This window comes from Pinus tabuliformis, chromosome 4_1 (genome assembly GCF_031772625.1).
Source record: "Pinus tabuliformis cultivar Carrire ecotype Pingquan chromosome 4_1, CPIR1, whole genome shotgun sequence".
Taxonomy (NCBI): domain Eukaryota; kingdom Viridiplantae; phylum Streptophyta; class Pinopsida; order Pinales; family Pinaceae; genus Pinus; species Pinus tabuliformis.
Window position 1 is genome coordinate 629,063,340 of NC_142303.1, and position 24,625 is coordinate 629,087,964.

Below are 24,625 nucleotides of genomic sequence, written 5' to 3' on the forward strand. Positions count from 1 at the left end.
TGTTTCTGCTTCTGTAAATTGATGATCAACGTAGAGGAGGTTATGTATTATGAATGTTCCGCTTATAAGTGTATAATCAGGATAATCTCTGTGAATATGTGTCATATTATTCAAAATTTCTACAGAAGGAGCTGAATTTGAGTAGCCTTCAGCAACAAGAAGAGAAAGAAATGACCAAACTCTTCCATGTAAAGATACACGTCAGAAGACGAAGATTGATGCTCTGTTTGACTCAGGATCGCATGCAAATGTCATTGCAGCAAATCTAGTCAAGAAGTTGGGGGTGGAGGTTCGTGATCATCCAAACCCATATCCACTGGGATGGGTACATAAGGATGCAGAGCTGAAGGTAACAAAACAATGTAAAATTAGATTTGTTATCAATGTTGATTTTATTGATGAAGTAGATCTAGATGTGGTTCCCCTTGATGTATGTGGAGTCGTGTTTGGGAGTCCATACATGTACATGCGTGATGAAATATTCATGAGGAGAGCTAACCAATACCGACTCATCAAGGATGGAAAATCGTTCATCATCAACGTGCACAAAGGCAAGTCGAAAATTTCATTGGTAAGTGCCAACCAAGCCAAGAAATTGATCAGTTCCAGCAAGAAGTATGTTTTATTGTTTTTAAGGTAAAATCAGTTTGTAGAGGAGTCAATAAGAGGCAAGGCATCCTTAGAGGGATGTACTAAGAAACAAAAACAACAATTGGAGGAGTTGTTACAGGCATACAAGGACATGTTCCAAGAGCCTAAAGGGATACCCCCTAAGAGAGAAGTGGAGCATGAGATCCAGCTATTGCCAGACTCCCCATTGCCAAATATTGGGTTGTACAGGCAATCTGTTATAGAAGCAAGTGAGGTGAATAAACAATTGCAGTAGCTGTTGGAACAGGGTGTCATTCGACCGAGTACATCATCATGTGGGTCACCCATCATCATTGTTCCAAAGAAGGATGGGGCTTGGCGAATGTGTATAGATTACAGGGTGTTGAATAAAATCACGCTCAAGAACAGATACCCCCTGCCCAGGATAGACGATCTACTAGATCAATTGGAGTAAGCAAGTTATTTCACCAAGTTGGACTTGAAGTGTGGATATGACCAGGTTCGAGTCAAAGAAGAAGATACATGGAAGACCACCTTCAAAACCAGACAGGGTTTGTATGAGTGGTTAGTTATGACATTTGGCCTATGTAATGCACCAACTACATTTATGAGATTAATGAATGATGTACTGCACCCTTTTATAGATTCATTTGTTATTGTCTATTTGGATGATATACTGGCATATAATGCTACCTAGGAGAAGCATATTTCACATTTGATGCAGGTGCTGGAAACATTGAAGAAGCACTAGCTGCTAGCAAATCTCAAGAAGTGTGAGTTTATGCAGCAGTTCTTGGTGTATTTGGGATATGTGATTGGTGGAGGAGAATTGAAGATATATCCTTCCAAGATGGAGGCCATAATGAAATGGTCGGTGCCTACTAATGTTACTAAGGTTAGGAGTTTCATTGGAGCAACACAGTACCTGAGGAAATTCATAGCCTTGTTTTCAGCGGTAGCAACGCTGCTCCACACCATAACAACAAATGGCAAGAGTTTCCAGTGGGGAAAAGGCTAGCAGAAGGCTTTCAATGAGTTAAAGAAACAGATCATTGAAGCACCAGTCCTGGCATTAACAAACGTGCAATGACCATTTGAAGTGGAGACAGATGCGAGTGGGTATGCTATGGGGGTTGTCTTGATGCAAGGAGGAAGGCCCATTTTCTACCATTCTGAAGTATTTCATGGGGTGGTTCTTAACTACCCTACCTACGACAAGAAGTTATATGCCATGGTGCAAGCTGTGAAGAAGTGGAAGCACTATTTGATGGGAAATGAGACAATAATCCACATATATCACTAGCCATTATAGTACCTACAGGCCTAGAATAAGCTACAACATCCCAGACATTACAAGTGGATGGGTTTTTTACAATAGTTTCATTTGGTGATCAAGTATAAGAAGGGCAACACAAAAAGTTGGCCGATATGCTTTCAAGGCCACCCACATCAAAGATTAAACTTTGGGGACTCTTATGCACATGGAGCCATTCACCCGTGGTGCATACAGAGAGGCATATTCAAAATATGAGGACTTAAGGAGGTGTATCAGCAGTTGCAGAGTCAGAGTCATGTGCACAATGGCGATGACACCGTTGAATACCATCTCCAGGATGGGTTACTCTACAGGCTGGATAAGCTATTTGTTCCTAAAGGTGAGCAGTTGCAGCTGATTAGAGAGGCTCACACCTCCAAGGTTGCAGGGCACTTTGGTGTAGGGAAGACTATGGCTAAATTGTAGAGGTATGTGTATTGGCCCAAGATGCAAGAATAAATATCTAGGTTCATAACGGGATGCATGCTTTGTTGTACCAACAAGCCTAGCAACATGAAATAGGGTTTGTATCATCCCTTACCTGTACCTACTCGTCCTTGGGAAAGCACTTCCATGGACTTTGTGGGAGGTTTATCGACAACTAGGAAGGGACATGACTACCTGTCCGTGGTAGTTGACATGTTCAACAAGATGTGTGTTCTAATGCCATGTAAAAAGACCATTAACGAACAAGAAGCATCAAACTTGTTCTTTGGACAGGTCTGGGTACACTTTGGGATACCAAGGAGCATAATTTCATATAGGGATACAAGATTTCTCAATGAATTATGGGAGAAGATGGACACAAAGTTGAAGATATCTACAACATTCCATCCATAGACAGATGGTAAGACAAAAGTAGTCAATAGGACTTTGGTGCAGCTTTTGAGGGGTTACAACCAGAAGCATCCAAAGACCTGGGATGAAAATCTGGTATATATACAACATTCTTATAATAGAGCAGTCCACACTTCTACAACAAAGTCTCCATTTGAAACTTGTTTTGGATATTTTCCACCTTCACCTTTGGATATTTCATATGAGCAACAAGGAGGAGTGAAGGAAGACCTTACAAGAGATGCTTTGAGTGCTGAAAATTTTATAGAGAAGATCAGACAGATCCATCTACAAGTTCAAGAAACACTGCAGAAGTCGCAGGTGAAGTATAAGGTCGGGCATGATCAACACAGAACAGAGAAATCATTCAAGGTGAGAGATAGAGTATGGCTACAATTGAACAAGGAGAGGTTGCAAGGGTCTGGTAAGAAAATCAAGGCTCTAAGGTATGGTCCCTCTGAGATACTTCGGCGGGTGAGGTTGCAGGGGCCTGGTAAGAAAATCAAGGCTCTAAGGTATGGTCCCTTTTCACGCTGTGCTACACACAAAGAGATTTCCAACGACGCAAGAATCACGTCAATTGGAGTTCGTATGCATAAGTTATGCCACTCAAAAGTTGACCTTCCTATTTTCATAGTTTGGAACGATGTTGTGTTAGCCCCCATTATTCATGGAAAAGAGGCTAGCCACTTGTTTGTGATGTAAAAGACTCTAGAAGAGTCTATTTTGTAACTCTAGTTAAGAGTTGATGTATTCAAACTTAACCATTGGTAGGTTATCAGGCTGTGTTATAATCAGGCCACTAGGAGGAAGAAGAATTTCATTCTTTCGAGAGCATTTTGTTCCATAGTTGAGTAAAGATAGCTAGGAGAGATAGAAGGTAGAGCACACAGAGAGGATATGTGCATTGTAGCAGCCCATGGGCCACAAACATTACTTCTTTGTATCTGTAACCATATTTCCAAACAGATAAAGAGAGTGAAGCAGCCTTACCTTCCAGCTGGGTTTTCTCTCGAAAGGGTTTCACTAAGAGCATATCTTGTGTATTATGTGTGTGCGAGTTTATTTTGTTGTTCTCTACTTTTATGCTTGATTTACTTTTGCATGCATGCACTAATTACAATTAATTTTACAGATCTATAAATTAAATAAAACTGTAATAGTGTAGAATCTTAGATTTAAATTATAATATTATCAGATATGTTGTGACGAGCTGTCCAGTGGAATATCCATGAGCGTTTACAAATCAATCCCATTGTCCTCTTGCATTTTCTTGCTTTTCCTTTGCCTTCTTGCTCCAAATCCCAAGTGTGCCACACTCCTTAAAGAGTGCTCCAAGAAAAGTCTAAGTGTCCAAGAGTATGAGAGAGAGAGACAATATAATAGAGAGCTTCAAGATAAAACTGATAAAATGTTACATTGAAAAAAGCTATGAATTGATCCTCAGAAGCATTTTTATCATTGATGCATCTATTTTCTTCATTTTCCTTTATTTGATTTCATTTCATTTTCCTCCTCACATGCAACCTGAGACTTTTCACCTTCATTTTCTCCTATTTTTTATTATTTTCATAAATAAAATGCCAATTAATGCCTCATGCCTTTCCAAAGCCTTTGCCAATTTCCATAGCCATTAATTAATCACAAGTGATCCCCATCACTATGTTTTTTCCCAACATTCATCTTAGAATACATGTCCCATGACCTTGGTTATTATTTTTCCTTTATTAATTTTTTTACATGGATTTTTAACCCGGGGTTGTTACAAAGGCCTCATGGATATGGGATTCCACATGAGCCATATGGGTCTCAAAATTATCCATACAATCCTGAAGCTGCTGCTGATTTCACTAGAGGGAAGCCTAACAGTCAAGGATGCATCTTTGGTTGTGGAGGACATCAGTAAGAAAACCCACCAGGTCAACATGGTCCTCATTCTGTGTTTGTGCTAACTGATCAACCGAATGCTGGAGGAGGTGGATTTGCGCCTCTAAATAGTCAAAAGGTGATGGTAGAACAACACACCCAGGGGAGTCCCTTAAGGGGGGCTACCGACTCCCCATCCTCCTCTTGAATCCCTTTGCCTTGATTTCCTCCTTCACGCTTGGGACGTCCTCTTTGGTGTTGCATGATGAAGAAGCTCAAACCTACACTTTCTGCTTTCACGTTCCCAGTATCCTGCCTTGCAAAAATGCGGGAGCACCTCCTAACAACCACTGAGAGGCCCCACGGTCTATTGTTTTGTTCATGACTGAGGATGCTCGTGGGGTCTGGGAACAAGAGCCCTCCCCTTCGAAACTGAAATGCACTTAGATCTCTAAGAGACCAGTTCTGCAACTACACTGCCTGAACTTAAAATTCCTTTAACCAGGAGCAGATCCACTAATAAGGGAGTTAGGATATCAAACCCCAAATGCTACTGCGAACAAGGGGGCAATGTACCCAGGACTCCAAAAACAACATGAAAAGAGAATATGCAGTATAGCGAAAACCATAACAAGAAAATATAAGTGCTATAGGTCACTTGCGATAGCCAGGGCAATGAGAGGTCACATAAGAGTGAACTTTATAGTGCAATAGGTTCCCGCCGAACAATCCATGTATGAAGACAGGCCTCAAGTCAGAATTCCCTCTCTGTCCCTATCCCAACTTGTTGCACACCACGATCCCACGAGATAGGAATCCATCAAAGCCTTGGAGCTCTCCCAATGTTAAACACAACTAGGTCTAATAAACAACACCACCCCCCGGAGGAATGCAGAGTAAAAACCGAGGATACTTGCCTTAGTGCAGACCCTCGTATCCTAAACTTGTAGTTTCATTTCCGTTCTCACCACCTTGACGACCTCTCTAGTTCCCCTGTTGTTTATAATAACCTCTACATTGAGAACATTCTCCTAACTCGTTCCCAAGGTCCATTTACTCGCCGTCCTGCTCATCCTATGCATCGTGTATGGGTATTAAATCCCCTTGTCCTACCCTCCCCTCAACCTCTAGTACTCACTGCAATAGGAAAAAATAAAATAAAATGAATTTTATTCATATAAATAATTTTGTTTAATTTAAATTAATAAATTGAAACTTTAAAATTTATGTTAGATCTTAGGCTTTTGTGATCCATAATGTAGTAAGCATGTCTTTCAGATTAATCACATCAGTATTATTTGGTCGACATTTCGAACTAGCTAATATGGTTCATCCTCAAGGACAAAGGTGAAAAAATCTATAAATCCTAATGAATAAATAACAAGGATGCATCAAAGTCTAAAATTAACCATTAAGAAATTAGTTTTTTAATTAATGTGTTTTTATTTTCAATTCAAAAAACTAGCTGTGGTAAAGTAACCATTAATAGATATTTAGTTATTTATTAATAATATTAAAATTATTATATATAAATTAATTATTATAATAACATAAAAAATTATTATTATAATAACAAATAAAAATTTATTTATTAATAATACTAAATTATTATATGTAACTGATTTTTACTTAAAAAATAAAAATCATATAAATAACCCTATTTCTAATAAATAAATAAAATAGATTAATAGAAATAAAATTATTTATTAATATTTATTATAATAACTATATAAAAAATTATTTATTAACCGTATTAAATTATTTATTAATAATTTTTTTTTATCTATTATTATAATAATTAATTTATATATAACAGCTAGTTTTTTGAATTAAAAGGTAGATAAAACAATACTGATATGATTAAAAGACATGCTTACTACTCTAAAATTTTAATGTTTTTTTTTTTTTTTAAACTCTAAATCTATTTATAAATTTTAAATAATTAATAATAACACTGAAAGAAATTTGTTATCCAAGACAAACAACCGGACCTATTACTTTCAAAATTGAAAATGCTTTTTTTCCCAAGTGCATATTTCTAATGTTTTTGAAACACTTCGTGGATAATGCAGAAATGCAAACTCTCTGTCCAATTCCAACATTAGAGGTGATTTTCAGAAAGTTTACAGGAGCAGGAAGAGTCCTGCATAGACTAGTTCTTCTCCTGGTAGCTATCAAAGCTTCATGAACACAGAACCCGCGAAAAGGAATTCAATCATCTTCAACTTTCAATAATGTAATTGGCAATTTTTCATTCTCGACAGCCGGCGGAGCATATTGTCCGCACGGTATTGAGAAACTAAACTGAAGAGAACAGATGGGTATGCCCTGCTTCAGCCTTGCGCCTGGATTAAATGTTTCGAGGCTCTGCCTAGGTAACATTTTAATTTCTGACGATCATCCACTTCGTAAATGCTGTTGGTCTCTGCAGTTTTAGTGGCAAAGTTATGATATGGGCAGTTCCTTCTTTAGCCTAATAACACATGCCTTGATGGTTTTAGACTTAATTCATCACCCGTCATTGTTCGGTTCTGCATGGATTACATATATTACCAGAGAATATCTGTAATTTTGGGAAAATTTGTCTCCTTGACATTTTCTCTAGAATGCCTTTTTAAAAAAGATTTACCTACTGACGTGACTTCTATCAATAAATCATGTAGGTACCATGACATTTGGGGAACAAAACTCATTCCAACAATCCTGCGAGATCTTGGATGAGGCTGTTGCCGCTGGAATCAATTTCATAGACACTGCTGAGATGTGAGTACTTTAATATCTATTATATATCTTATTATAGTCTTGGTCTGAAAGAAAAGAGGTTCATCTCTCATTCATATTGACATCGATTATTTTCATCTTGAGGAGGTGAAGTTGGGCTCAAACATAAACTCCATGCTAATTAGGCAACCATGATCTTATTGTTGCTTGGGAGGTCCACACACACTGCTTACAATTTTTCACAAATTATCGATCATCACAATCTATCCACTAACAATTTTTTTTATAGCAGTCAGGGTGACCATGAATGATCTTCGAATCATCCTCCCCAAGAGGATTCAATAGAGTCACTCAAAGGGAGAGGGGTGGGGGAAGGTGAATGGTAAAAGTCCATTAGTATGCCTCTGCATACCCTGAAGAGAGAGCAGGCCCTACTCATATGTTATATTTTATTTATTTATTTTATCTGTTAACCGGATTAGAAGAGGGAGTTTGAGTTGTTAATGATTTAAAATGGAAACATGGAAAACCAAGTTTCTAGGCCTCAGTTCTGTAATGAGCTCATATTTTATCATTGCTGCTTGCATTTCAGAGGCACAGGATGATGCAGTGGGGATTAACCACGTCACTATCGATTATAATGTGTTTCCACCTACCTCTAAGCAGAACCCACTTTGGTAGGCTATATAAAATTGTAATTTCTAATGGGTAAATAATGCTTGAAATATGTAAGATGCACTGGATTGTTAATATAACCTGTAACACATGATATTCATGTCATTAACTTGAATAGAGGAGCAACAGATTGCATGCCCTAGTTTGTGATAGATATGTACTCTTATACATGTATACTTTATATGTAGAAACAAGAAATAAATCATATCTTGCCTTTTTTCAGTCCATGAACTTATGATTGGCCTTCTGCGCTCATTAATAAATAACGTCATTACATGGTCTTCCTATTTTTCACGGGGTACAATTCAAATTCCAAGCCTTTTAGTATCACATGGCTGTAGTTTTTCCTCTTAAATTACAGTTCCTTTGAAAGTGCTCACTGTAGATGAGCCTTGTCAAAATATGACCATGGCTTATCCCTGCAGAACACTCCTAGTGGAAAAGTGCAATGTCTCCAAGCATGGGTGATGATCCACGGGGAAAGCTTGGATTTTCAATTGTCACATGACAAACAATGAAGGTGAAATATTCGTTTCATGATTGATCAATATTATAGAATGAACAGATTCTTTCCTTCTGTTTAGTTTTTGGGTTGGTGCTATGTTTGTGCATCACTTTGGATTGCATGATTCATACCATATTTCAATGATGACACTTTTGCTCTTGTTCTGATCCTATTATTTCCTCTATTTGTTAAGCTATACTATTTTTTCCATTCTTCCATGTGGCTTCATAGATGCAGTCCTTCCAGTTTAAATCACTGCTTGAATCTACTTACCTGCATGTTGTAACATTGGTTTCTAATCCTAGCAGTAAAGCTGAATAATTGCCATTGTATAGAACTTGATAGGTCTGATTTGTTTGAAATATCATCTGTTTCAACTTTAAATGTCAACTACATTGGAGGTACTGTTGTTCCAAATAAATTTGCTCATGTTGTTACATTTGTTTGTTTCCAAATTACGAGAAATCATTTAGTCTTGTTTACTTAACCTTGTTATTTTCTTGTATTACTTTTATAGGTATCCTGTGCCACAACGTGCCAGTACACAGGGAAACTCTGAAGAATATATTGGACGCTGGCTTAGAACTCGAAGGATGCCTAGGGACCGTCTTGTTCTGGCAACTAAGGTGATTCTGTTGATGTATTTGGTCTTGTTTTGATGATGCAATTTGAGCCCAGAAAAAACGACGGGTGGAGGAATTTTATTGGTGTGCTCAGTATGCTGTCTTTCACCACCCATACCAGGAAAAGTTGATTTTAAGTGGAATCTTATGAAGTTTCTTTTCTTTCTGTTTCTTTTGGCTGGGAAAAAAGATATGCCATTAATCTACAGAAAAAACGTTTATATAAGTGGAGAAGCCTACTGACCTTGCTTTGATAGTAGGCCGTCTTTAAAACCGTTTTCTGGAATCTTTCTTTAGTAACCTGATTGTCTTTTGACATGCTGCCTCATCTAGACTATCTACTATCAGACATACACAAAATCTTAGTCTTAGGTTCTGATACAGCTGACTGTTCAAGCTAATTTCTCAAAAAGTGAACAATCCAATGGGCATTACAACCTCCATAACTGATTTCATTACTATAATAATTTGACCACCAGATGACTGATGATAGACTGAAAACTACTATCAAAGCAAACAAAGGTGCCAAGATGTCGACAATATTAGCCATATTATATTAGAGAACCTGTCTGGACAAACAGGTCCAAGGTTAGAATAAGGACCTTGGTCATGCATTGTTGTTGAATCTGTGGAGAGAGCGGTCAACTGTGTGTCTTGTTTGCATGGAAGCTAAGGATTCCAAACTGGTCAACATGACAGGGTGACTGCTATGAACAACAGTAAACTATGCAGAAGTTATAATTCAATACTGAAGGTGCAGAAGTGATAAACAGTGAAAGCACACAATTGATTTAAACAGTAAAAATGCAGAGGTGACTTAGATAGAAAATGATGTTCCAGTGAGGAGCAAAGGTGTGTGGTAGGAACGCAGAAAGCGCATGCACAAAATTTAGAGAACCAGTGTATTTGCAGAATACAGTGAACAAGAACAACTTAAGAGCCTAAGTGTGATTGTTAACATGCTTGGAAAATGTGTGACTTATCTGTGTAACTTAACCCTAAACCAAAGATGTGTGGTAGGAACCCAGAAAGTGCATGCACAAAATATAGAGAACCAGTGTATTTGCAGAATACATCAAACAATAACAACATGAGAGCTTAAGTGTGATTGTTAACATGCTTGGAAAATATGTGTGACGTGTCTTTGTAACTTAACCCTAGACCATGTTACCATAGGGATAAATCAAACTAGAAAAGCAAGAGCAACAAAGATTGCTCAAATTGTACATATTATTGCTTATACAACAATGAGCTACAACATTGGAAAGCATCGAAGTACTGTGAGAATGCTATGGCTCTAGTTGTAGATTAGAATCATGCTTCATCACTGCCATATGTTCTGGTGACAAAGAAAGAGTTCCTTGTTATGTCACCAATTAATAATTTTGCCAAGGGAATTCTCAACTTTGTAATTTTTGGCAGTTAATAAATATTTAGCATATAAACTTAGGAAAAGTGGGTGAAAAAGGAAAATTTATAAAGGTGCCACCCCAAACATTAGAAAATCCAAGAAATTCGATGGGAAGTGGAGAGTGGGGGCCACTCCAAGGGAATACACACCCCTTGGAGGAATTCAAATTGGGTGAGAGAGGGAATTCGATGGGTGGAGCCCACAAGGAGCATGAGGGATGGCTGGCTATAAATTGGAGGTGAGACTCTCATTTTGGGGCTTTTTGACAATTTGAACTTTTTAAGTTAGAGTACTCTTGAGCTGCTTAGCCAAGACTACCAGTGCTGCTTAGCACAAGGAGATTTTTGGGCGGAAATCTCAACTCTTTCTTCGGTGGACTTAGAGTGCCACCCTAGGAGAGATTTTCAAACTTAGTGGGAAGAGATCTGCTGGAGTTTGTGGGACAAATCAACTCTTGTTTCAGCCAGTTCGAACTTCCAGGAGGACGCAGGGGCAGAAGTCGTTCCACTGAGTTGAGGGAGTTTCAAGGGGAATTTTGGCCAGTGAATTTAGGAGAAATTTCATTGAGGGTGGACCAGCATTTGAGGTGAATTTCAGAGCTGGAAGTTGCTGCACCTATGAGAGCCAAATTCACCATTTTAGGGCCTGCGCAGAGGTGTTGTCGGGCAGGTTTCGTGGGACTGTATTCATCTCATTTGTGTTGGGTTTGGGAAGGAATTTCACACACATCTTCCGGAGGAATTTTGCAGGGCCATTCTACAGCTAATTGAGGAGGGATTGTGACATATTCAACAATTGAAGTTGTGGGGGACACAAAATCTGTCAAGGAGGGCGTAGCACCAAATTTGGGTAATTCTGGGAGGTCGGAATTAGCCCAAATCATTTATGGGTTTTTCTGGACTAGCCTCAAGGAGTATGCTCCTAATTTTGTAGAATTTTTGGAGGAGTTTTGGTGCCCCAAACAACAAAATTATTTGGCAGCCAATGTGGAGGAGTGAGCTTAAATTTTGGGCCCTGGGTAATCGGTAGAATTTGCCCAAACCCTTTTTGGGTTTTTCTGGGTTTTTGGTGGAGAGCTCAAGATTAATTTGGTGGAATTTTCTGAGCACTTTTGGAGGCTCAAACAGGGGTTTCTTCCAGCTAGCAGTTGCAAAATTTCTAGGGCCAGCGCAAAACATTGAGGAGAAGTCTTTCCTTTGCATCCAAGTAGCATTTTTCTCACCTGGGATTTTCTAGCTTGCTTTGGCAAGCCCACATGCACACATTTCATGCATTGTACTCTTCCCCCTATACAATGAAATGGCTGAATTTTGGCGCAGTTCTAGTACAATTTATGGGTGTTTGATTGCTGTTTAAATATTTCTATGTTGTATGTGTATTTTGCTTTGTTTATCATTGTTATTTCCAATTTGGAACATTATAGTGGTATCAGAGCATGATCTTGTCCAGTTGTGGGGGTAGCCAACAAGATCATGGAAGATTTGGGCGTGTATGCACAATGATGGGTGAACCATAGACAAACCCATGGCTCAAGGGAGAGTGAGTAGCATTGAGGGAAAAATGACCCTCACCCACTTTGATGGCTCAGCTAGGAGTTTTGTCAGAAAACGGGTACAAGAACTGGACACATATTTCTGGCTAAACCCTATGAGGGAGGCATATGCATTTAGACATGCCACTTTGCACTTGGATGGAGATGGTATGGAGTGGTGGTACCGAGGGCTGATCCCTTTGGGTCATGCACGTATCACATCCTACACAAAGTTCACAAAGAGGCTTGTGGAGAGATTCGTCTGGAAGGACACCAGACCCCCTCAAAGGGAGTGTATAGGACGAGGACAGCTAGGGGGTGAGACTAGGGGGCGTTTCTACTGGTGGAGACCGGGATTTAGATGTCAGGATCTTGAGGAGGAGGTTGAGCAAGAGGATATGCAGGTTGGTGAGAGGCACATCGATATAACCGGTGTGGCGCAGGAGTCGCAATTGTTGGATACCTCTTTGATACCTTCGGCTAACACCTTGGTTGAGGGAGTAGAGCATACACTCGGAGGGCCATTTATTGATGAGGTGCCTAGAGGCATACCTGTCGTTGACGAGGTACTAGAAGAGACGGAGGGGTCCAGAGCTGTTATCGAGTTCCCATATGATAACAGTCCTTAGCTGATCTGACAGCTTAGTGCCAACCTTCTAGCATTGGGAAAGAAGGCCAAGGTAGTCTGGGAATCCATTTTGCAGCAGAATGAGGAGCTAGAGGGCATGAGAGCAGTTAGTGCCGAGTTAGTGGCCAAACTAACTCACGTTGGGGAATAGTTGGATTCCCTAATGGTGCAGCTATAGTAGACATTGGAGCGTCGGAGCAACCCTCTTCAGACATACGTAGATGAGGCTGGTAGCACTAGTAGGTTGCCTCTGCACGTTGGAGAGGGAGAGGTAGAGTCACCTTGACAATTTTTGTGTGTTGATCAGGATGGTGAGATGAGGCGACATGAGTTGCGTAGGGTGCAACATTCGCAGGATGGGGGGCTTGTTCTATGTACGAGAGCTCATACATTCGATCCCTTTCTTGGGGTTGGGTGGTGAGTGCTTCAGAGTTGGTATTCGACGAAGTGGGCTAGCCTTGTAGAGATGATCGTAGTCCGGAGTGGAGCTCAGCAGGAGCTCTCAGACATTGGAGATGCTGGAGGCCCAGGTTGGCATTGGGATCCTGGTGGGGCTTCCTATCATATATCTGGGATGTAGGATGGCTATGGTGCCGGTGGGATAGTGAACCCAGTGACTAAGTGTACTCATTCCTTGGGAGAGTTCCAGTCAGAACTAGTAGCCAGGCGGTTCGTGAGTTGACCCCATGTGTTGTTTGGGCATGTTGGATGCACATGGAGTCACATGGAGAGTAGCATGTGAAATTTTTATCTATTGCAGCAATTGGAAATTATTCTTCTAATTGAAAATTTGATTATGCAGTTTATTTGCTACAACAAACAATGAATAAAATCACAACTGCAATTTACTGTGGAGAAAAAATATACTGGAAACTGAGAAATTCTAGCACAAGAATTTTGACAAAATTATTTTTGGACAATTGTCCCCAGAAAAACCTAATGCGGGAAAACTGGTGCAACAGATGAGGGTTTTATTATTATTCTTTAGCAGCAATTCTGAGTACAATAATTTAGATGCCCAACTGGTGATCTAATTTGAGGAAAATACTGGCAAAATCTAGTGAGGAATTTTCTCTCACCCCACAGCTATTTTCTGCCTCCGAAATTACCTCCCCAGCCTTTGCGCTGAGCCTCTTGCGTCACCCTCTACGCAGAGCTTACGCTGGCCCTATGAGAATTTCGACCTTCCTTCCTTTGCCTCTTCCGGGGACTAGAAACTTGCTACTCACCCTTCCAGGGACTAGAAATCTTCTGGAATGCTGCTGCCCTCCTCTTCCACTTGCTACTCACCCTCTGGCTCTATCTTCTCTGCTGAGCTATTGCTACTGAGAAAATTGAACTGCCTGGGCAACTGAGTATTTGCACTGGTGCGTTCTCTACCACCACATCGACTTCCTCTTATAATCCTCTGTTGGAGCACCAATGACCAAGATTAAAACTTAATCAATGGCTAGGATCATCTCTGGATTGATCCGTGTGAGTTTCTAGATGATTCTCACCTTATCTCAATTAATACTAATTAATTAACCATATTCTCTAAGTTTAGACTTAGGAAATATTTAAAAAACAGTTAATAATTTAATTGAGACACTTCTAGGCGGAATTTCCAGAAATAATTTCTAGGTTTTGGAGATCTCATGTATTCTAGCCTCTCCACCAAATTTCGTTGCTAGAACACATCTGATGCTACAAAAACTAACATTACCTCTTAGAGAGGAATGTGTTCTAGTGCTGCATGTCTTGCCACAACACCCTGTCTCTGTATCATCTCCTGTCACGCTGCTAATGCCTAGTTGCTTCTGCCCATCAACCACTGCACAACTCTAATATACACTGCATTTGTGCTGCTGCTGACCGTGCTGCCAACACTGCATCTGTGCTGTTGCTGACCTTGCTGCCAACACTGCATCTTTACTACAACTCCCTCTCATCTATTGCTGCTGCAACTGAGAATCATCCAATGTAATCTGTTACTGAAACGGGTTCTCCACCATACCCATTTGTTCTTTGAAATAGACGAACTTAGCTCTTCCTAGAGCTTTTGTGAGTATATTTGCAACCTACACTTCTGTGGGAACATACTGTAGCTGGACTGCTCCACGTTGTACACAATCTCTGATGAAATGACATCGAATATCTATGTGTTTCGACCTGTCATGAAACACTGGATTCTCAGAGAGCTTTATGCAACTCTGATTATCACAGTAGACACTGGTCGCCTCCATCCTCTGCCTGAACAAGCTCACCAACAACTTCCAAAGCCATATAGCTTCGCACGTAGCTGTGCTTGCTGCCATATACTCTGCTTTTGTAGAGCTCAGTGCTACTGACTTCTGCTTCCTGTTGCACCAAGAAACCATTCCTAATCCAACACTGAAGCAGTACCCAGAGGTACTTTTCCTGTCCACTGAATTGCCTGCCCAATCTGCATCTGTGAATCCACATAATCTGACATCATCTCCTCGGGTATATCTTAACCCATACTCAATTGTGCCACGCACATACCTCAGAATGTGCCTCGCTGCTGCCCAATGTACCCTCTTTGGCTCTACCATGAATTGACTAAGGGTATTGACTGCGAAGCAAATATTTGGCCTCGTATTGACTAGATACATGAGAGATCCAATAAGTTGTCTATACAAGGTGGGGTCGACATCCTTGTCATCCGATGCATCTATCTTCTTCCAGTTGGTGATCATGGGCGTAGACATGGGTCTGCAATCCTGCATTTTGAACCTCTTCAGAATATCTGTAGTGTACCTTCCTTGTCCAAGGAAGATCTCCCCATTCTTCTGCCATACTTCCAATCCTAGGAAATAGTGCATCAACCCCAAATCCTTCATGTCGAACTCTGCTGCCAGGTTCCTCTTGCAGTCCTCTATGAGCCCTGATGATCCTGTCAAAAAGAGATCATCCACATACAAAACTAGAATGAGTGGCTCACCCTCTACCATCAAATAGTAAAGGTTGGGATTTGCGTCACTCTTGACGAATCCCATCTGCTGCAAGTAGCTGTCAATCCTACCATACCATGCCCTGGGAGCCTGCTTGAGTCTGTATAGAGCTTTCTTTAGTCTGCACACATGAGTGTGCCTCTCATGTGTCTCGAAGCCCTCTGGCTGTTCTATGTACACTTCTTTCTTCCTCTATCACACTGTTCAAGAAGGCTGTCTTGACGTCCATTTGGGGAACCTACCATCCATTTGAGCTGCTAGGGATATAACTGACCGGATAGAAATCTGGCAACTAGGACGAAGGTCTCCTCATAATCTATCCCTTCTTTCTATGCATACTCCTTTGCCACGAACCTAGCCTTTTATTTCTCCACACTACCGTTTGCAGCATATTTGATCTTGTAGATCCATCTAGAACCTACAACTGATCTGTCTTCCGGGCTTGGCACTACCTCCCAAACATCATTCGTCATGATAGAGCTATACTCTTCTACCATGGCATCTACCCATACTTGATGTTATGCGGCCTCTTGAAAGCTGGAAGGTTCTGCAACCTGAGCTACCAATGCTTGGTATCTGTCAGGCTGTCTGTGCTGTCTTTTGTTCATCCTAGGAGTTCCAATAAACTCCTCTGCATCTCTCAATGTCTGACGAACCTCTTTGCTGGCTCGACCACTAGTCGTGGGAGGTTCAACCATCTTCTCCTCATCCTATCTGTGCTGCTCCATTTGTTGAGAACTCCCCAAATTTCGTGCACATGAGGAAATGCTCGTATTGTTCACAGTACTCAATCCTTGTGATTGTCCTCCTGGCTATCCCACTGGCTGCCCCTGCTGCTGGACCAAAGGAGCTTCTGCTCACTGATTTTGATCACCTGTAGGCATCTCATGAGATCTCCTGAAAGCTCGGTCCTCCATGAACTTCACGTCTTGCCTTACTACAATCTTCCTATTGCTAGGAATGTAGATTTTGTATGCCTTTGAGGTTTCGCTGTACCCAACGAAGAACCCCTTCTCTGCAATCTGATCCAGTTTGGTACGTTTATCATCTAGCACGTGGCAATAAGCAACACTGCCAAAAATTCTGAAGTGGCTAACTTCTGGTTTCTTCCCTGTGAAGACTCCTTCTGGCGTTTTCTTCCCCAAGTTGATTCGTGTGAGTTTCTAGAACATTCACACCTTGACTTAATGAATTCTGATTAATTAGCCATATTCCTTATTTAAACTTATGAAATATTTAAAAATCGGCTAATAAGCTAATTAAGCCATATCTAGGTGGAATTTCCAGAAACGATTTCTGTGTTTTGGAGATCTCCTGTATTATAGCCTCTCCACAAAATTTCGTGGCTAGAACATATCCGATGCTACAAAAACTAACACTCCCTCTTAGTGAGGAATGTGTTCTAGTGCTCTACTTCATATCTTGTAGCAACACCCTGTCTCTGCATCATCTCCTGTCACACTGCTGATCTCTGGCTATTGCTGCCCACCAACTACTACGAAACTCTGATATACGCTGCATCTGTGCTACTGCTGACTCTGCTAAACTGCTGCCAACACTGCATCTGCACTGCAACTCCCTCTTCAACTGTTGCTGCTGCAACTACAACATCTACAACTGAAAAGCATCCTAAATCAACTGTGATCAGTGTGATGCATTTGTCTCCTGAGACTCTAACTGCTACTAGCTACTGCTCTATCTACTGAAGACTCTGCGCTACTGCTGACTCTGCACTGTGCCAACTGCACTACTGCCAACTCTACATTGCACTCCCTAGCATTTGACTGCTACTAGTCTCTGCAACTGTCACTTTGGCATCTGACTGCATCAACTGACACTGATACATCCTGCTACTGAAAATTGTGGACCCCTGTAGCAAGGACCCTGCCCATCTGTAGCGCTCTGGGGCTACAAAACCAAGTCACTCCACCTCAACTCCTGGAGGTATGTCAGCAAACATGACAAAGTCTTCCTCTAGCCTGGAGGACAACCTATCGATCTCTGCTGATGCTGCCTGCTGGTCCTGCTTCTCCTCCTGTCCTTCTTCCTGAGAGGACACTGGGTACTGTAGTGACCGAGCTCACCACATCTGAAGCACTTGACCTTTGACAGGTCCTTTTTCTTCTTCCTCTGCTCCCCCTATCCTTGAGTGGGACCCTTAGATGCAAGGGCCACATTCTCCTCCTGCTTCACCTACTTTGATCCGCTGCTGCTGCCACTGATGGAGCTTTTTAGAAGAGCTCGCCTCAATTCCTCTTACTGCAAGTTAGCCCACATCCTCTCCCACTTTGGTAGCTTGTCTCTGACCAATATGCTTTGGATTAAGACTTGCCAGTCCTCGGAGACACTGTTGAGTGCCAATCTCACTAGCTTTGTAGGTTGAGGCGTTGCCACAACCACTAACAACTGGTCCCGAACCTCCTGAATCCTGGTGAGGAAGGGGTCTATGCCTTCCCCCTTCTGCATCTGGATGAGCCTCAACTTCTCCTCTAGGTACATCTTTCGTTGCTCAAAAGTTCCTTGGTACAACATGGAAAGTGTATCCCACATCTCTTTGGCAGTGTCTTTGCTAGCTATGTGTGAAACAATGTGATCCCGAACATTGTCTACGATCAACCTCTTTTCCCGCACCATCTCCTTTCTATACTCCTTAAGCTGATTTGCATCCAGGGGCATTGCTACCACTACATGATTATATGTCTTCAGGCCATATTCATCTAGAAGGAAGGACATCCTTGCCTTCTAGATGACATAGTTGGAAGCTCCATCCAACCTGTCCTGATCTCTAAGTCCAACAGTGGCCATCTCAACAAATGTCGAAAATCTCCTCTTCCCTTCTACTTCGCTGTTGCTAAGCTATTTGCACTCCCTTCTGGAGTGAGAATCTTTGCTCACAACGATTTCTGATCTGGAAGGGAAATCGAACTTCTTGAGACTAGAAGTTCCCTAAGGAAAATTTCCCTCAGTGTGTGCTCTTCTTCCACCCGACACTAGCTTTGCTCTAGAAAATTGCTGGAAAACTACTGTGTCCAGCTAGAGATCTGCTCGGCGAAAATACTGGGTTGCTCCTTCTGCCTTTAGAATCTCTCGATCTGGAGAGATTGAATTTTTCATCTCACTTAGAAAAATCAAATCTCCTCAAGAAACTCGGCCTCTTGACAAAGTGACTACCCTGCCTTTGGGGTTTGATTTGCTGCCCACATTGAATGACGAAACTCATTCTGTCTTCGCTACTGAGCTCTCCGGCTGATCATCTGTGCTTTGATACCACGTGAAAATTCCATAAACGCGAAATCGTCTTGCAGCAATTGGAAATTATTCACTTAAAAGTTAATTGTTTTTTTAATTAGCAATTTATTTACTGTTTGCTACAGCAAATACTGAATAAATCACATTGCAACCTACACAAATAAAACTGCGGAAGAATAAAGGCTGGCACACACACATAAATTTACACAGTTATTTTTGGACAAAAGTCCTCGGAAAAACCCAACTTGGGAAAATCGGTGTAGCAATGAGGGTTTTATTTTATTATGCAACATTGAAATCTGAGTACATCTATGGATGCCCAACTAGATATCCAAACAACAAGAAAATCTGAGTAAAATACTGAAGGGAATTACCCTTCTGCCACAAGCAATCTCTGGCTCGACTTTCCCTATCAAAAACTTGGCCTCCTGGAGGACTACATCAGCCTCTGCACTGCTCTGTGTAGATGGCTGGACAAATTGCTTTGGACTGGGCTCTAATGAAGTCGTTCTGCCTCTGGACGCAGAGAAAATCTTCTCTTCGGCTCTTTGGGACTCCTTCCCGGCCTCTAGAATTGAGAACAATTTTTCTTCTCTCTAAATCGAACTGCCTGATTGAAGCAACTAGGTTGCTCCTCAATGTTGCCTCTCTGGGATAATTCGGCTTGCTTGCTGCTGCCTCTTCGAATCTGGAAAATCTTTCCTTCGGATCACTGTCTCTGCCCCTCACTCACTGCTTCAATTTCATTGGCTCTTTCTTCGGCAACTGACTACTGCTACTCAGGAAATCGATCTGCTCATGAAATTGAATTGCACAAGTCTCTTCTCCAAATGCCCATCGACTTCTTCTTATAATCCTCTGTTGGGACTCCAACGGCTAAGATTAGATCTTAATCGATGGCTAGGATTAACTTGAAGTCGATTTGTGTGAGTTTCTAGAACATTCACACCTTGACTTAATTAATTCTGATTAATTAGCCATATTCCCTATTTAGACTTAGGAAATATTTAAAAATCGGCTAACAATCTAATTAAGCCATCTCTATGTGGAATTTTCGGAAACGATTTCTGGGTTTTGGAGATCTCCTGTATTCTAGCCTCCCCACAAAATTTCGTGGCTAGAACACATCCGATGCTACAAAAATTAACAAGTCTTAGATATTCTATTTTGTATTTTTGATGTTCAATATTTATAGGTTTTAACATGTTTTTGGAAAAGACATTTTTATTTTTTCTATAAGTTTATAGGTATCCCTCAAGCTTTGGAGGGAGCCGTCAACATCTCCCAAAGATAAGTATCTCATCTCTTTTTAGCTTTTGGTTTCATGTACTTATTTAAGTCTTGGTTATATTAAATACTTATCACCATTCTACCTCTATTGTCTTGATTAGGAAAACATCTGTTAAATCCTCAAGGAGTATAGAAGAGGGCCTCCCAAGACAAGGTTTGTCAAGGAACAAAGGTATGCCTTAAACTACAAAACATTGATCTCTTCATAATAAAGGTTTATTCATTTGATAATCTATTACTAACATCGTTATGTCTAGCCATATTGAATCATAATGATTCTTATTTTGGGTGATTCATCATTTGATAAATCTACCCTCCTCATATTCTTGATTGATTATATAGAACCCTAGAAAGGTTCTCTGGAAAACCCTAACTTAAGGGTATGCTAATGTTAATATGTGAAACCCTAGCCTGCTTAGGGTTATTGGGAAATGTTATTTGAAGTTTTAATGATGATGTCATGTTTGGGATTTTGATATGATCATGAAAACCCTAACTTGTTAGGGTCGGATGATGTTGTCTAAGATCCCAAACCTTTGAAGTTTTGGTATCGTAGGGTTTGATTTGCTATGTTATGAAAACCTAAACCTTTAGAGTTTGGTTGGGCCTATAAGCAAAACCCTTGTTATGTCTTTAGAATAAAATCCTAGGAATGAAACCCTAGGTGTATATGTATCCATTTGGTTGAAGCCCTAATAATGTTATCTGACATATGATATGCTCATGCATTGATGGTCATAAGTCTTAGGGTTTAATATAAGCCCTTGTCTAAGTTTAATATTCTAGGATGATGCTGTTTAGGAAATCTAGGGTTTTGCAGCGAAACATTTCTCTAGTATGTGTGATATGACAATCTGGAATCTATGAATATATATAGTGATTGTTGAGATTGTAAGATGAGAAATCTAGGGTTTACATCAAACCCTAGTAGAAGCTAGTTATGTTGTTGATTAAAGTAGTGATCGGTTTTGATTGTTGAAGGTGTTGTATGAAATCTAGGATATGTATAAAATCCTAGTGAGGAGTCTAACATATGAATTTCAATAGTTGTTAGACACATTACTTGTTTGAATTGTTTCTAGGGTTTGCTATATGAAAGAACTTGTCATATTGTTGAAATAATATTGAAACCCTAGATGAGTTTAATATTTTGAGCTATTGATGTGATTTAGGGTTTAACTAAACTTGGGCAGGAAGTTGAAATATAGTCTCTTGCTGATTATGTTTGTAAAGTCTAATGCTTCCGTTATTATAAGATTTTGATATGGCTAACTTCATGCTTCTGTAGTTTTGGTTGTACTTGCTATCTAAGTTGTGCAGGTACATCATCTTCAAGATGGTGAATATGATCGTAAGTAAAGTTGATGTGATAAGCATGATATATGAATGACTCTAATAAGAAGGTTGGAAGCCATGAAAGATTCTCTAATAAGAAGAAGCTGATCTCCCTGGATTAAGAGGGAGCCTGGATAGAAGAGATCTCCTTGAGATTAAGAGGGAGCCTGAATAGAAGAAATCTCCTTGGTTGAGAGGGAGGGCATAGCATAGTTTTGATTGGAGAATGCATTGAGGAATCTTTTGTCAAAGATTTGATTGATAGTCCTAATGTGTTGAGAAGTAACATCAAGTTGTTTGAAAGACCCCAAAGATTTGTGTTTGTTTATGAACATGTGAAAGAATATTATTGATTGGGGTTGTGTTTGTACAGGTAAACCTCACGAAGTTTTGATAGCATGTTGGTTACCAATTAGTTTGATTGGAGATAGATTTGTTGTCCTTGATCTGCTAGATCAGGGAGTGTTGAGGCTTTGTGAGTGAAGCATTGCTTGGGAGGACATTTGGCCGATGCTTTGTGTTGATGTCTAGGTCTCGAAGTTGGGAGGGTGGTGTTGGTCATAGAGCTCTGACTTCGGATACATGCCTAGATCCCTGGGTTGATGGTTAGCAAGTAAGCCTGATGGTACCTAGAGAGGCTGAAAGCTTTAGTCCATCTTAGTCCCACTCGGATAGATTTCCCTGGTTAGGAATTTAGTCCATGGCATTGCGGTGCCTAAACTGTTGAGAGACCAATGTATAGATTGTCCTGGTCATGAATCTAGTCCATGGTATTGCGGTGCCTAAAATTTCTTCATGGTTTATATAGTTGAGATCTTCCTTGTACTTGTATATGATGAATACCTTCCTAGTTAAGAGGGAGTGTTGGAAAATGTAACTAGGTTTGGTCTTCATTAATGTATTTGAGTCATATGTAATGTACTTGTCAAAAGAATAAATAAAATAATAATAATTTTTATTATTATGACTTATTAAAGCATGGGTTTCATGCTTGGGTAATCATGTTTTAGGTCAAAGTCCCCATTGAGAACTTCTAGGATTTATTCTGAGTTAATAGAGTCATCGTACTTTTAAAGAGACCCTTCTTGAGCTTTTGAATCATGTAAAAAGGTTTAGTATTGAGTCAAAAATGAAATATGTTGCCTCCACATTAAGTTGGCCTCAAAGAAGGCTATTCGATCTCACCTAAAGGCTATAAAAGAAGCAGTTCAAATTCATTTGGAGTAAATCATATCAAGCAAGTTCGATATCTCTCTAGAAGCTGGAAAAAGTGCGAAGTGAAGGAAGAAGGCTAAAGAAGTGCGAGTTTGGTCAAAGTGAAAGAAGAAAGGAAAATCCAAATTTTTGTGCCTCTCTCTCTCCCCCTCGTGCCCTAGAATGGAAGATCGAATATCTCTTGTTGATGCCGCTGCTAGTTGCTACATGTTGCTGCTATTAGAACAAGTATTGGTCAAAGTTTCTGTTGTTGGTGCTGCTGCCTCAAGAAGTTGTATTGGGCCAAGATCGAAGTTCCTAAGTCAAGATCGAAGTCTTTCAGCCAAGATCGAAGTCTCCAAAGCAAGGTCGAAGTTACTGGGTCCAAGAAAGTGCTGCATAGTGCTGCTACTGCTGCCAGGTCAAATAGGATCATTAGCAAAGGAAGAGGAAGGTTGACTTGGTGTGGAGGAAAGTTTGTGTCAAGGTCTAGAGTCTTGGATTATCTCAGGAAAACTATTGAAGGAAGAATTATTGACTGGGTTTTTGTTAAAATTGGCAACTAGGGTCAAATTCCACCTTGGGACAACTCATATGATGGAGATGATTATTGCATTCGATTCTCTCACATGCATAAATTGTTAAGGTCGACCTCAACTTAATGTAGGCTTAAGAAGCCCAATAGATGTGTCCTTTCACCCTCATCAAATTGTATAAATAGGAGTGACCTCCCACCTCATTTGGACATCACTCACTCATCTATTCTTCTCTCTCCTAATCAGATTGGTTCGTATAACTTGGTGATCATCTCTCTCTCTCACACATGTGGATGAAGGACAAATTTCTGGGACAATTTGCAGGCCAAAAATTTTAGAGTTTCAGGACAACATTGACCGAAGGGATATTGACCAAGTTTGACTGCGTTTTTGAGGGCAGAAGTTCGATCTCCTTAGGCCGCATTTTTGGGCACAAAAACTGAGATTTTCTGAGCATATTGACCAATGTTGACTTCAAGTTGACTTTTGTTTTGACCACAGAAAATCACAACAAATTTTCTCTCTCCTTTGACTGAGTTTGACCGAACTGTTTTGCACTGCATTTGAACTCTTGTTTAGGCCGAGTTTGACCAAGGAAGACCGAGTTGCATTGGTGAAGTTTTGTTACTGTTTTGACCAATGTTGACTTTCTAGTTAGGGCTGAAGTTTGACTGCAGAATTGACAAGGTTGTTTTGTTTGTGTATTGGGCAAGTGAATTTGATTTTTGTACTCTCTCTCTGCTGAACTATTGAATAATAATAAGAAGATTTGATCAAAGGGTTTTCCCCACATTGGGGTTTTTCCTTGGCATTCGCCAAATCTGGTGTCCTCTTGTCTTGGCTTGTCTTTTGCATATGATTTTATGTTCTATCTGCATTTACTATCAATGTGATTAAGTTAATGTGATTGCTACTGAAAATAATTGGAAATTGTCATTGGGCTGCTATAGGAACATTGAAGTAAATTATGCTAAGCATAGATCATACCATTGTTATCTAAAATTAACAGTTTTCCCCTAGAGAGGGGTTTTGCCTTGATTGTATGCCTATATCTAGCGTTCATTGATTTATGTGCTATTGCTTTGGTAATTGCTTGATGAACTAAAAAGAAGATATAAAAGAAATCTAATAAGAAATCAAGAACATCACAAGTAATTATCAAATATAAGAAAATCTTTCTGCCTTTTTGATTTTCTAACAGGCAAAAGATAAGAAAATTAATGATGGTATGGTTCCTTTGATCAGTTCATCCATCTGACATGACGGTACATCCTGTTTGCACCCATGAGATTTTGAAATCTTTCAAATATTCGTCAATGGACATAACCTCTTTTTGCAAAAGA

General features: G+C 40.2%; 1 protein-coding gene across 1 annotated transcript in view; it reads left to right on the forward strand.

The window, feature by feature from the left end:
• The first annotated feature begins 6,653 nt into the window (after window positions 1-6,653).
• Window positions 6,654-24,625, forward strand: part of LOC149177613 (uncharacterized) — a 382,857-nt gene continuing 364,885 nt past the window's right edge. Inside the window, exons 1-3 of the mRNA XM_089423439.1 lie at window positions 6,654-7,005; window positions 7,294-7,393; window positions 9,049-9,157. Of these exons, the coding sequence (XP_089279565.1) occupies window positions 6,948-7,005; window positions 7,294-7,393; window positions 9,049-9,157 (267 nt within the window). The 5' untranslated portion in view covers window positions 6,654-6,947. The remainder of the gene's footprint in view (window positions 7,006-7,293; window positions 7,394-9,048; window positions 9,158-24,625) is intronic.